The sequence below is a fragment of the Sitodiplosis mosellana genome, unplaced genomic scaffold, assembly GCF_009176505.1.
Source record: "Sitodiplosis mosellana isolate CC-2019 unplaced genomic scaffold, AAFC_SMos_1.0 Smas_scaffold_6150, whole genome shotgun sequence".
In the NCBI taxonomy this organism is placed as follows: Eukaryota; Metazoa; Arthropoda; class Insecta; order Diptera; family Cecidomyiidae; genus Sitodiplosis; species Sitodiplosis mosellana.
In genome coordinates, this window is record NW_022601391.1 from 2,493,077 (window position 1) to 2,507,585 (window position 14,509).

The window sequence follows — 14,509 nt, forward strand, 5'->3', positions numbered from 1 at the left end:
ACATAACTTACTTCACTGGCCCGATACTCCGATGCCGATGGTCGCCACGCATTCTTTGCTAAACCCAAAGCAATGCTCTCACTTTCGCTGAGCGTGGGTATCGCTTTCAGTAGTCCGTTGCTACTAAGTTTCAGCGACGATGGCGATGCTGAAATGGTTTGCAGTATTGATGGTGATTGTGACAAACTTTTGCCCGATTTCGGCTTGACAAAGTGATGCTTGTAAATGGTCCGAGTGTGAGTGTGTTTCTTTATTATCTGCGGAATATGTAGTTTAATATGAATGCTAGGAAAGAGAGAGAAAAAAATAAATAAAAGTCAAATGAGGAACGCAACTGAATTTCGACGAAAATCATGGAGAAGAAAAAAAATATAATCGAAAAACATGGAAATATATTCCAATTTTTAGTTGCACCCTTTTCTTTCCGCCTTTCTTTCCGATGCTTATTTGGTTTCATTGATGCGAGAAAAAAAATACCAAGTGTAAAATTACCGTCGACGAAAGTATAATAGCACATCGAATAAGTGTGAAAAGTCAACAAATAAATTAGATATTACTCCATATAAAATGCTGTCGTGTATTGTCTTGTTAGAGAGATATTGAATTATTGTCTTCGCTAGAAATTAGTTAACCAAGCGTATCCATTTATATGCTTCACTTCATTTGCTTTCGTTGATTCGATCGTCATTTTTCATCTAATTACATGGTTCGATTGATTTTAAAATTTCATTATGGCCGGTTATGTGTTTTGTGATGCGACAACAGTTAATGGATGTTTTGTTGTTGTTGTTTGCTGTTGTCGCATGCGAGCTGACAGCAGCGATAAATACACTTGTTGTTTTAACGTGGAATGGGAAATGACTGGTGCAAAAGGGAAAATAGCCTTTACGCAAGAAAATTATTTCATTTTCAATTTTCATTCGGTGCATATGACCGAAAATGCGAACGCTTATATTCGAGTGAATGCTGGCTTGCCCATAAAAGCGTGACATTAATTGATTCAGTGCACTGTGAATAAACTTGAGTAAAAGTCCTGTTGCACTGTGTGCTGTGCCCATATGCTGCGGCTGCGGCCGCTGCTGCGGCTGCGGCCGCTGCTGCTGACGACGATGTCATGTTATTTGCTCACACACAACAAATACCATGGACTAACGACAAACCACAATATCTACAAACAATGTAATCATGCACCATTTAATTGCTGCCGTTGCTATAAGCAGCTGATGATTATATGTCCGAGCCCATTATGCATAAACGCATTCTATTAGCACGATTTTGCTGCACTTGCTGCACCAAACCATCCGAAGCCCATATGAGACTCTCACTTTTACTCATTAGTTTTAGTGCTTGGAAATGTTAATGAACTTTACCATCGACGCGAGAAATTTTCCTTTTGTTTTCATTAGTTACACTGATAAACAAAACCACCTCCAAGTGCAACCTTTCCTATCTTTATCGACATTGTGCAAATGACTTTTGATTGCCATCAAAATTTGACGAGTGATTACAAAAGATATGACTTAGCTTTCTGTCATTAGATGACAGACATGGGATAGTGGTTATTTTGCAAATGTAAGTTTGTTTAGTGAGTAATGATTGACTTGCTACTGAATATTATAATTAATTCATATGATTAATTCGACATTTCAATTGAACTGCCAAGAATATGAGCTGGACTTATTTCAATGTTTAATTTAATTCGAATTTTGGCAAAGTTTTTCGCAAAAATGATACTTCAAAATAGTTTTCTTTCGGGATTTTCAAGCCGTGATTACAACAATATCTATCCCACTTTTGCGTACAAAATTTTTCATGATTCACATTTGAATCGGTAAGAATTATACGAAATAAAAAAAATAAAAAATATTCAAATGGAATGAAACTAGGGAAAAAAAGCAGAGATTCATAGCATTTCAAAACATTCTTGTCCAGAACACTGATTAAGCATGAACGGACGGAATCGAGTCAAAACGCACAGAAAGACCATTAAGAATAATTTGAAGAAGTTTATGTTTTGGATCGTGCCCATTTGGTGAGGTGAGATGGTGAATGAAAAAGGGAATGCATTTCATGCAAAAGGTTTGTGGCTTAGTTCAATGAATGATTTTCTTTGACGGGGGAATGGAAAAAATGTTTGATAATAAGTTGTCACGTACTGTTCATTTGATTCTCCTGCCAGCGCCGTTCCAACAGCTATCAAGAAACAAATGGATAATGATAACCAAATCGTCGTTCCGAACATTTTTCTTCTCTCTTTCTCTTTCTCTCTCTCTCTCTCTCTCTCTCTCTTTCTCTCTCTCTCTCAATAAAATTAAGATGACACGTTAGTTAAATCCCAACAATTCTCCGTTTTAGTTGTTTGTTGTGTTTTTGTCTAGTTCAACTATGCTCCCGATGTTAATAGTTCCAATCGTTCAGGGCGTTCACAAATTTGAAAACTCACAATTTCGTGCACATTTCACGAGAACTGTCTTACGTAGCACTACTTTTGCTTCTGAACTGTTAATGATGTGATTCGCTCAGTGGTAAGGAATATTCAATGATCCCAACAATGAGACGAAAGTGAAATTGCACACACGATTTCTTTGCAAATATTTTCCAATGAAAGAGCGTTTTTTTATTCCAAATGTTCTCGTTATTTTCTTCAAGTTCTTCTCACCGAATTTTTAATGAACTTATTTTGTGTTCATATTAATATTCACAATTTTTCTTATGCACTTTATAAACAAAAACAAACAAACAAAGAATCTCTGCAATTCGTTTTGAAGCCTCTGGGGTGTATTTGGTGTTATCGAAATATTCCGAGAGTGAATAAAATTGTTGTTTTGCTGATGATTGTTCACGTCGAAAGGCACTTGTTGAATGACAATGTTTCAGCGGTGCAAGAATAATTTATATCTTTCACTTCGTCTTGAGAGTGTGCGCTGCGCGTCTGCTGTACGCAATAATACAAACAAACAACGATGGCTTTTGGCTCGTTCTCGCAAGCGTACAGCGGCAAAGCAGTGGTAATAGAGTGTTCGGGCCACTGTTTGCCAGTATTCACATCCAAATGCAACACAAACAATAGCGTGCTCGGCTCACCAATATACTGGCTTCGTTGTGTGCACGTCTCAACAGTCAATGATTCGAATGAAGCCCAACGAATAGTCGAAGAAAATGTTTCCAATTTCGCGCATAAAAATCACTCCGGCCTCGATGTGACTGTATGGAAGAGTTCATTGATTTATTTGCGCCCGTGTTGACAACTATAGCCAAAAATCAATTATATTTCAATCATCGTTTTGCCGTGAAAATCGATCAAAAGAAAAATGCATCAGCCGGAGCAGCCAGTGTCATGTGCAACGTGCATTCGCCGCATGCATTATGCATGTAAGCCGATGGACAAGTTCACTTTAATTTCAATGGCTGCGAATCGACAGCATGCGACAATATTCATTAGACCATGCAAAGGGATCAATTTCAATTTTCACATTTTTTTTCCTTCATTTTACTGTTATTTAACTCTAAAATTACATCAAATGCGGCTGAATGTGTCTCTTTCGCACTTGCACCATCAAAGCAAGGTATAACGCATTTCAATTCCGTTATTTGTGCCGTTATTATATTTTCGATTACAATTGCGCCTGGACAATGAAAGCGACTTTTCGTTGACGGGCAATCCCCATGCTTTTTGGTGTATTGTTTTTTGTTGGTATTGTTGTTGTGTGTTTCAATTTGCTGATTGGACAACAGAAAGGAAAAGTGATTGAAGTTTTGTGGTATTTTTCATCAATGATGTTGAAAATGGACACTGCATAAACTCTTTAATATCATATACAATCTTCATTCATGCGAATCGAATTTTGCACTTGCGAAAATCAAAAACACCAAGCAAACGAAACACAAACAATAGAAATAGGGAGTAAATAAAAATCACATCTATCGAAAAGTGGCTGAAAATCTAGCAACCAAATCAAAATTACTCAGAGAGAGATTCACTGCTATTTCAGCCATTGGCATAATTTGTTTGCATTTTCAATTACTTTTTTTTACACATCTCTCACGTTCAATCGAGAGAGCGGGAGAGAGTAAAAACAATCAAATTCAAAGTGGAAAATTTGGTGTTGACGACATGCCGAGTTGTTGTGCATTTTACAATTCGTCGGTTGGACCGATTAAATTTGCCACGGAATTTTATGAAAATTTAAGATAAATGCCAACGGCACATATGCAAACAATCACTTAGCATGTTTAATGTTTAGCTGCTGTTGCATGTCTTTAGCATCGAGAAAATGGATCGATCCAACGTTTTTCACACACAATCTCGTTGAGATAAAATAGTTGACTTACTATGAATTACGTTTTTTTTTTCTAAATAATTCATTCATCAACATTTATGCACGTATACACGATGCACAAGCTGTTTTTCATAGGCCAAATTTCTATTAATTGGCTAAAACTGTTGTATCGTATTTACATTAGACTGCAACCAATGAAAGTGCTGGGAAAATGTACCACATTCGAAAAAAAATCCAAACATCAAAAGTGATGCGCAGTGAAAACGAGTGCATGCATGAAACAATTCAATTCAAAAACCACTAATGAAAATTGCCGGCTGCAATGCAAAATGTACCATGAATTAACGCAACAAGAGGAAAATATGCTAGTAAAATCAGTATGGTAATTGTTTCGACTAATTTATTATTGACATCGCCATTAACCTCTTCATTGCTTTTCATCGCTTCGTTTTGGAGAATTTTTTTTTAGAAAATTCGTGACGATTTTTCAAATTATGGATACTTGAACCACTTTATTTTGAGCATAAAAGGTTTATAGATAGATAAAATTTCATAAGATCATTTAATGTGTTTCACGATGAAAATTTGTGCCAAGTTCATTGATTCGAACATTTATCTGAATTCACAAAAACGAAATTGGTTTACAATCTCTTGAAGAAATTGAAGAAACAAATTTCATATATGATTTTGGATTGAATATTGTGTTCTCATTTAAGTTAGAACATTCAAATTGAACGGTTCAATATTTAGAATAGAATGTGTGGAAATTAGGGGGGTGACACGGAACTTAAATGAGTAGAATTAGAACATTATTCAACGATAATAGGAAAAATAGAAGAAATTAGTGAATTCGGTTTGTCAATGTTAACGCTTATGGATGTATTGTTTATTGTTTACAAAATAGTCCCGTTAGGTCTTCCATAAACGATGTATTGACAGTGTAATATGCTCTGCAACCGATTTCACTAGATATATTAGCACAATATTAGCACTTTAAAAGTGCCACTTTTGCACCAAAACTAGAAAAATTAGAGGCTTTATATAAAATTGAATGTAACTAGACTCTATTAGAATTTGTGTCTCGCCCCTAATTTGAACGCTTTTAATTAAGTTCCACATTCAAAATGGAACCACTTTTGCCCGAAAAAAATATACAAAAAAGGACTAAGGCTATGAATATCATTCGAAGTGTATGTATCACACATTGCGGCAGTTTGATGGCATTATGCAAGCGAATTGAAGATCTCAACATGTTTTTTTTTTCGTTGAAATTTACAATCATCATCTTGTAGTTGTAGGAATGCGAATAGAAAATCACTTTGTATAAATAAGATACAAAAATGCGAGTATACATGTGCCTTAACAAATGTGTTCAGTGCTCATAGCGGATGGCATTCATCTGCTTGCATGTATTGGATGCATTTCGAGCGGTTGAATCCAAGTCACATAATTTAAAACACACAAAATGCCAAGAAGACGATGGATTTTTCATTTCGTGTGGGATACAAACAGGTAACAATAGCTTGCGCAATTACATTTTTTTTGATGTTTGGATAATACTGCATGCACCTACACTTCTTACCTTATACCTTACACAGACCCACCGAAGTTCTTCTGCACTGAAAATTTTGGCATCAACGAAGCATCTAGTTCCATTGAAAGTATGCATAATTCTGAGCTTCCCAGATGATCCACTCACGTATGTGAAATCTGAATCGGTGCATCAGTAGTGTTGAGATGATCCAGGAAATCAATGTGAAATTGTAAGCCGCCGACGTTTCTATGTGTCAAATTAGGAAATCAAGCAAATTGATATGTGCAAAAAATAAAAGTTCATAAGACATGCATTGTCAACAGCAATTTAGTGTTGCTCTAGTTCGTCGCATCCAAAATACTCATCGACATTGTATTTTTGCGCATGTTGTTTTAGCATTATCATCTTCATCGGTAGCATCACGCTTCAAATGATGGGAACTGCTGTTAAGCTACCGCATAATTTTGCATGATTTATATACACTTATATCGGCGTCTGTTACTTTGTTCATTTCATTCATTCATTGGATTCCGAAAACAAACTTTTTACTACTTCCTTTGTTTTGTTGGCTTGGCCCGCCCCCGTGTGGTAGCAAACGAAAGAGTTTCAATGCATTCGAAAATATTATGCTAATGTGGTTCACATGTTTTCCATTGCAAGAGATCGATTATGAAGATGTCTCCAATCAGCGGAATGTTATATAAAACGGAAAACATGATGCAAATTTCTTCCGATCATTTTTCGTGTTTGGTTTGATAAATGTTGTTGTTTTTGTTGTTGTTTTTAATCGAAGAATTCCATGGGATTGATTCATTAAGTGTTTGGATGCGCTTTGGGTTCGACGAAATCCTCATGGAGTGCATTTACCTAATTGCAGCGACAATGTGCAGTTTTGCTAAATAAAATCTGGTAATTATCCCCGACAAAAGAGAATGTGCATTTATGACTTAAAGATGTGCGCTATAAAGTCGGTAATTAATGTTGAACATGAAATATTCTCTCTTTCCCAGCCAATAAATTATATTGAATGATATTGAGGTGCTAACATTTTTTACATGGGTTATTTTCCATTCGATTTTCGAATGACTCTGGCTATTAGAATAGGATGAATGCCTTAAACGATCTAATTGATTGATTTTCGGCTGAATTTTTCACCGACGGAATAATCAAAATCGATTCGGCAAGAAAATGATTGTTCCGTGTATGAATGTGGTAAAAACAATGGTTTTGGAATCGTGTCAACTATATTGTAATTTAACCATTCAAATGATTGCAATAGCAACAATAACAACAAAAACTCATGCAGCCTAAACAATGTGAACGCAGCCAATTACTCAAACGATGACTGCATTTTAATAGCTCATTTGAATCGCGTTTACACTTCTTCCGGCATGATGTATTATGTTTTGTCTTTTCTGTCTTCCTCTCTCTCTCCCTCTTTCATTGGCACAGTTGAGAAGTAAGCGTTTGCAAATCAGTCGCTACAAAATTTCGTGAAATCGATTCCTTTTTGTCAGCCATTCAAAACAAAAATGAAAACGAATGCTCTGCGATTTTCGAGAAAAAGTACTGAGAAACTGATATGCGCGAACTTAAAACCATTTTTCCGAGTTCATCAAACTCAATCTTCGTAGTCCAATCTAATGTCCCAAATCTCTTAAGATCAAATAAACGAATACCGTGCACCTGTGTGTTTGCATTATTTCTAGAGAAATATATCAATAATTTCACATAATATCGGATTTATAATAATGCAATTTTTTTCACCGTCGAAAATATGATGCGCGCACGCACGGTTGGCTTTAAATGTGAATAAGAAAATGCATGGAATCAGAAAATGCACGATAATGGAAATGATAGAAAGGAGTCAAAGAATAAAACGCATCACAGAAGATAATGGGGCTTGCCGAGTGAAATGTTAAGTTCATTGGCAAATTGAACTGAACGATTCATACGTATATATATGATTGCCTTTTGTTACAATCGAATTGTTACACGAAATCAGATAGAGAAATTCAACTAATATTATTTATTTGATTTGATATGATTAGGTTGTATGATTTTAATAGGGTTGCGTTTGTGTTTTCAATAACTTTTGTTTCGTTTTTGGTTTTGCTCGAATTGTTTCTTTTCTTTTCTTTTTTTTTTATCAAAAGCACTTGATCTTGAACCATTCGAACCATGTCACTTCCCCATTTTGATTTTGCTTTATTCAGCATTTACATTGTATGATAATTGCCTTTTCATCGTACAAATGGAGAAAAAAGTTCACAAATCCAAATTTGGAAGCCTCGATTGCTTCTTTTTAAATGTTGCATGGTTGTGTCAAGACATTGACAAGTACAACTAACAGAGTCGGTTGATTACACATTCGGCGTTGTGAAAGTCATTCGACAGGGCAGATCATGCTTAATATGCACTTGCTCACAGACACAGACAGACACACACACACACACACACACACACATTGCAATTGGAAATGAATGAAATGTAATCGAATAAAAATTGATCTCAATTGCGCGCCATTCTATTTCCATCCAGTTTTAACGATTTTTTTTTCACAGTTCAACTAAAAACAAACACCCCAGTTACGTTACGAAAACCAATTTTATTTCGGTGTCGATGCATTTATAATGACATTAAATCACGTTCCGTGGATATGAACAAAGAGAGGCAACAAACAACATGATAAATGACAACCAAACCGACAATAAACCAAACACGAAAAAAATAAGTTGCACTCACTCATCGGCCGTGCTCTATCGCTGCGCTTTGTACATATATATGCTGCGCATTGTTAATTTGTATGCAAACAAATTTGCATAAAATACTTACTTTCATTGAGATAAATGAAGACGTGCACCATTCACATGTTGATATCATCTCAATTCAGGTGATCAACTTGTTTTACCTCCTTTAGCATGTACCAACAACAGTATGCCACTCAAATATAAAAATAAATGAAAATGAAACTTCGTTTTACCTTCGATTTCAATGGATTGAAACAATCGTTCGCTTCCCAGCAACAATAGTTCTACATTCTCTTTGTTACATTGTATTCCACACAGGTGCATTTCACACAGGTGGAGAAAAACTGCACGAGATTCGATATTTCTCTTTTAACTAAGGTATTTTATGAATAAGATAAGACCGTTAGAAAAGGTTAAAGAAAGCAAAGTTTGCTAATCAAACATCGATTGTGACCGTGAATTGTCGTATATTCCTCTCGGAGGATAAGGCCACTCGACCATTCTGACGGAGTCTTAATTCAACCACTTCAGATTGGTTCGGAACAAATTTCCACTCGGTATATCCATTATCCAACATCTTGTATATTTGGCTAGAACCGTTGTTTCAACGAAGCTTCTTAGGGATTTGTTGTAATAGTTTTGTGCAAAAAATAACTCAACCGCACTGAAAATCAAACCGACTTAATGGAACGATTTTAGATTACGTATTTTAATTAGAGGATCAATGAAGTATTAGAATTCATTCGGATGTTTAACAATTCTGAATCGAAAGAATCTCAAATAAAAATCTACGGTTTCGAATCATTTGATCATAATCATTTATTCAACCCGAATGATTCGTTCAACATCATTTTTGTTTAAAGTCATAACTAGCCTTAAAATATATATTTAATTTATGATACGCCAAATCGCTTCTCCTTGAGTGATGACGGTAGCTGGGCGATCATTGTAATTGGATTGACGCCAACGGCAACCAGTTCTGAATCGTTCAACCAGTTGATGTTAAGAAGATGTTCATAGCTAAAACGACTAGTGCATACCAAGTTGGCCACATTTTCCTCATCATCATCAACTGATGCCTTCGCCCGCTTCGAATTATTTCCACTTGAACGTGTCTGAGAAGAACAAAATTCATTTTACTATTGGTTCATTTGTTCTGGGGTATTCAATCAAATTTACAATACATACCAATTGCTTCTTAAGCACAAACAAGTGTGTATCATTATGCACGGTGAAAATGTCTTCGTTATTCGGATCGGGAGCGATATTTTTGATGGGGAATCTATCTTGATTTTCCAAGAATAATGTGGTTGTAGCGCAGAGGAATTTCATTTCTTCCAAATGATATTCGAATATTTTGCCATCGGCAAATGCGGCCACAAGTTTTGGCGAGTTTTTGTGTATGGCAATGCTGACTGGTGACACATGGTATTTGGGTAAGTTGATGTGATGCGACCAACTCCGCTTATTTTGACGCCACACTGTGATATTACAGCAAATATCAGCGCATACCAAATAGTTACCACAGTCAGACAAAATCATATGCGAAATAGGCCCTTTGAGTGTTTTACTCAGGTCTATTGAACTTTCAAAGTCGATATCAACAGCGTCTTCACTTATAAGTAGTCTAAGTACATCAACGGTTAGGCCTGATTTTGCCAAATATATCGTTTGCGAATCGGATGAAAATACACTCTTTCGACATGCTGTAAACTGCTCTGGTAAATCCTTTAAGCGGTTGATAATACCCACTTTGTTATTCTGTTTGAAGAAAATGGAACAAAAACAGCATTAATATTTAACGATAATGTGTTATTCCAGCGAAAATATACCTCATAAGTCAAATGAAACAGTCGAACTGTTTCACTGGTCGAGTATAGGACAAACTCTCCATTTGGTGAGATGGTTGTGCACACGATCAAAGCATCATCTACCGTACGAAGTTCGACCAATTTGTGCAAATTCTGTAGAAAAATTTATTCGTTAGATTGTTGTCATGCGAATTTGCTGTAAAATGCCGTAAAAGAACTGGAATATTGGTGTTACCTCCTGTAGCGTTAAATATTTCCTCTTTTCCGATTCATCGTCAACCAGTTGAACGTTTGCAGTGGGCACGCCCAGCCGCCAAACTTCCAGATAATTTGGATATTTCAGCAATAAAACGCGTTTCTGCGCTGCCAAAACGGATGATGGTGATTCTAAAAATGGTCCATATCTGCTGGTTGTTTGGGTACCTTTGATTTTCGATGAATTCGAAAGGCCGAGATAACCATCAACGCCGCCCGAAAAAATGCGTGAACCAACAAATTGCAATGCTTTAACATCATGCTCATGAACTGATCGTTGGACAAATTTCACCCAGCTCTTTGTAATTGTGTCTCCCCTTTTCACTTCGGTCAATGCAAAGCATCGAATTTTCGGATTGATTCCAGCACACGCAAATATTGTTTCATCTTCATTGACAGTCACGGCTAGAACATCACCGCACGTCGTTGCTTGGAAATTATCGATTTGTGCGCCCAATTTGCCATCCCAAACAGTGATATGGCCACGCGAATCTCCAGCTATAATTACCAAATCTTTCAACACTTGTAAACTCCAAACGATTGTTTCCTTTTTTGCTTCACTGCGACCAACGGACATTTTGTAAATGGCATGACCCGTTTTCAGCTCCCACAAACGAATGGCATCCGCCGAACCGGTGGCCACAAATTCACCAGTCGGATCGAATTTACAGCATAGAATTTTGCCGTCTTGTTTATCGAACACTTTCACAAAATTGACTTCATTCTCGTAACTAACGTCGAATAAATTCAAAAAACCACTGTCTGTGCCGGCAATCAAATGTGTTCGCTGTCGATTGATATCCATGCACCAAGCCGCATTTCCAGTCAATAGAAGCCTATGCCTGGCTTGTTGTGTACGCAAATCATATTCAATCAATTCACCGGTCAAACCGGTGCTGAACAATCGATTGCCACACCAAGAAATCGCCTCGATTGAAGCGATTGCTGAACCAGCTATTGTTTGTTGAAGGTAAGGTGCATGCTGAATATTCCAAATTTCAATCGAAGCATCATCCCTGTTATGGAAATCAATGTGAAAAAATTGCATCAATTTGAATAGGATAAATGTTTACGAACCGTGTCAATGCCAGCCAAGACGTCTCCGGATTGTAAGACATGCTATTGATTGCACGCGGTGGTAAGTTATAGAATCGTGCATTGTGTATTTTACACAGGCCTGGTTTTTTCGCCTCAACCTTCATCTTGAAGCGCGTCTTGTCTTCGCTTAACAAATTGAACTATAGTTTTGATTAAAACTCTTCAGCACTTTACTTTGAAAAACCGTTTGAATCACTTCACTCACTGCTTTATGAAGCATTCGATGTCTAAACGCACATGTTTACAAAGTTTTGATATATTTCGTTGACATTTCATGCCATGCCGATACGGTTGTTTGTTGCCAACTTCAGCATAAACAATGCGAGTGTGGATTTTGACACGAAATGTCAATCGATTTTATGAGGCATTTGGTTGTAACACAAGTGCTGTGCAAAACTCAATTCAGAATATGCAAATAGAATATAAACAACTGGGAATTGGACACAAACACTGTTGCAGAACGTTCAGTTTTGTATTACAAGCCGCAATATGAATTACTAAGCAGTATTATCAGCAAATATTGGTTATTTTATCAGTGAAATCCAAATTTACCAAACAAATGCAGATTGCTTGAACATAAATCCACAAATCGAGACAGAATCTTCTGAACCAGAAACGGTGCATTTATTCCTCCAAAAATCAAAGCCTTTACTAAACCATGGCTTTAATTCGCTTCAATTTTTATATTTTATTATCGTTATTGGGTGTGTGTTTAACTCGAAAATTTCATTATCATTATCGGTTATCGATTTTTGTAATTCAATTAACACCTCTTTTTGTTTGATGTATTGTAGCTATTCTCGTTGGGAAATTAGTACAAAATGTGCAGAGTTCACGGGTATTGGAACTGAGCGATCGATTTATTGACATTAAACAGGACGGTCAATGGTATGTGATGTTCTATGCACCGTGGTGTGCACATTGCAAACGCACCGAACCCGTTTGGGGCCATGTCGCTCAGGCTCTTGTCAATACGAACATTCGTGTGGGAAAGGTTGACTGCTCACGTTTTCCAGTTGCTGGCCAACACTTCAAGGTGCAATCATATCCAACGATAATGTTGTAAGTGATAACACTATGATGTATTTATGTTACCATGTTTCAGTGCTGATAAGCGCCGTTGTATTTTTTCCTCTCGGTTTATCGTATTTCATTTTTTTTGGGATTTTTTTCAGCATCAAGGGTGAACAGGAGTACATTTATTCGGGTGACCGAGTGCGAGAGGATATGCTAGCATTTGCATATCGAATGTCCGGACCGCCTGTGCAATTAGTCACACAAATTGACAGTTTAGACTACTTGAAAACACAGAATGAACTATTTTTCGTCTATGTTGGACAACGAAACGGGTCATTGTGGAATAAATTCCTTCGGATTGCCGAACACTTCCAAGCACATGCCTACTTTTATGCAACCGGACGCGAATTAGCCACTCCACACTTTCAAATCGATACACTTCCAGCCGTATTAGTTTATAAAGAAAGCAATCACTATCATTTCCCATGTAAACATTTTTTTTTCATCAGTTTTATTTCAACGGATTTTCAATCAGTTTCGAAAGAAAATTAATTTTGCTTATGATAATGCTAATGCCGATGAAATTTCAATCTTTTCCACATAGTGTCTAGCGATTTCCACTTAGTGGAGGAAGACTTCCTGAATGAAACTCTCTTCAATTGGGTGAACGAGGAGAGATTTATTTCATTCCCGAAAATAACGCGCTCGAACATTTATCAAATCAGTCAAACACAAAAGTTCCTCGTTTTAGCGGTGGTTGAAGAGAATAAATTGAGCGAAATTGCAAGCCATGAATTGGAATTCAGAGACATGGTCGAACAAATTGTACGACAAAAATATGATAAATACCACGAACGATTCCAATTCGGTTGGATCGGCACTCCAGACATTGCTCATTCAATTGTTATGGATCAATTGGCCACACCGCATTTGATTGTATTGAACACCAGTACATACGAACATTATATACCGGATGATGAACCAGAGAGGCTGACCTCTGATGCTATTGAACTATTTCTGCACAATATCCATCACGAAAAAGTCAGAGTGAGTACATGAATACATTTTTTTAAAAAAAAGTTCTGGAGTGAAACTGATTCCCTATGAATTGTTCAATTTCAGAGTTACGGTGGAAATTCGCTACCGGTTCGAATCTACCGCACTTACTTCGAAACGAAGCGATTCTTGGTAGAGATGTGGAGAGGCAATCCAATTTTGACATCCGTTTTATTTGGTCTTCCGCTCGGCTTCTTATCGCTCATCATGTACTCCATCTTCTGTGCAGACATCCTTGATGCAGATGAAGAGGACGAAGACGATGTCCACGAAAAAAATGACTAAAAAAAATACTGTGTGCGGAAGTATACGTAAAATCTCATTGACTATCAAATGGATTGCAAATTTTTTTTTGTTTAATGAGAACTGCATTGGATCTCCTCTCATTGAAAATCTAGTCGATTTAGCCAGTGTTTTATTCGGATTTAGTAAATTCATGAAGATCAACTTAGTAATGATTCTCGGCAGTCAACAGAAACACTGTCTAAAAGAAAATTTCATTGTTTTCAACATGTATAGCTGAGAAAATTGAAAGGAACACAAATTTAATTTGAAATGGTCAAGTTCAATATAACAATTCCCATTTTTTTTGCATTTTAACAATCGAAATATTAAAAAAGTGCCAACTAATCAATTTTGTATAAATCAATAACAGATTCATATAAAAACTATCCCATCTTGATCATTGCCAGATATTTTTCTCGGTAT

General features: G+C 36.6%; 2 protein-coding genes across 2 annotated transcripts; one reads left to right on the forward strand and one right to left on the reverse strand.

Annotated features, from left to right (window-relative positions):
• Window positions 1-9,358: 9,358 nt before the first annotated feature.
• On the reverse strand, window positions 9,359-12,032 carry LOC129573896 (U3 small nucleolar RNA-associated protein 4 homolog). Its single transcript, XM_055455053.1, has 5 exons — window positions 11,708-12,032; window positions 10,611-11,646; window positions 10,397-10,528; window positions 9,753-10,325; window positions 9,359-9,679 (listed from the first exon to the last, which is right to left on the reverse strand). The coding sequence occupies exons 1-5, from the start codon at window positions 11,830-11,832 to the stop codon at window positions 9,458-9,460; spliced, it is 2,088 nt and encodes a 695-aa protein (XP_055311028.1). The 5' UTR covers window positions 11,833-12,032; the 3' UTR covers window positions 9,359-9,457.
• Window positions 12,033-12,100: 68 nt separating this feature from the next.
• Window positions 12,101-14,477, forward strand: LOC129573900 (protein disulfide-isomerase TMX3). The gene is made up of 5 exons (XM_055455060.1): window positions 12,101-12,432; window positions 12,523-12,790; window positions 12,904-13,232; window positions 13,350-13,792; window positions 13,868-14,477. Exons 1-5 carry the CDS (start codon window positions 12,387-12,389, stop codon window positions 14,084-14,086), a joined length of 1,305 nt encoding a protein of 434 aa, XP_055311035.1. The 5' UTR covers window positions 12,101-12,386; the 3' UTR covers window positions 14,087-14,477.
• Window positions 14,478-14,509: the final 32 nt, after the last annotated feature.

Bases quoted from the DNA above. Each gene is read 5' to 3' on its own strand.
- LOC129573896 (XM_055455053.1), bottom strand. From the start codon at position 11,832: ATGAAGGTTGAGGCGAAAAAACCAGGCCTGTGTAAAATACACAATGCA. The intron at 10,529-10,610 runs GTAACACCAATA...ATTTTTCTACAG, and splicing joins AATATTTAACGCTACAGGAG to AATTTGCACAAATTGGTCGA. The intron at 10,326-10,396 runs GTATATTTTCGC...TTCTTCAAACAG, and splicing joins TGTTTCATTTGACTTATGAG to AATAACAAAGTGGGTATTAT.
- LOC129573900 (XM_055455060.1), top strand. From the start codon at position 12,387: ATGGCTTTAATTCGCTTCAATTTTTATATTTTATTATCGTTATTGG. The intron at 12,433-12,522 runs GTGTGTGTTTAA...GATGTATTGTAG, and splicing joins TATTTTATTATCGTTATTGG to CTATTCTCGTTGGGAAATTA. The intron at 12,791-12,903 runs GTAAGTGATAAC...GATTTTTTTCAG, and splicing joins TCATATCCAACGATAATGTT to CATCAAGGGTGAACAGGAGT.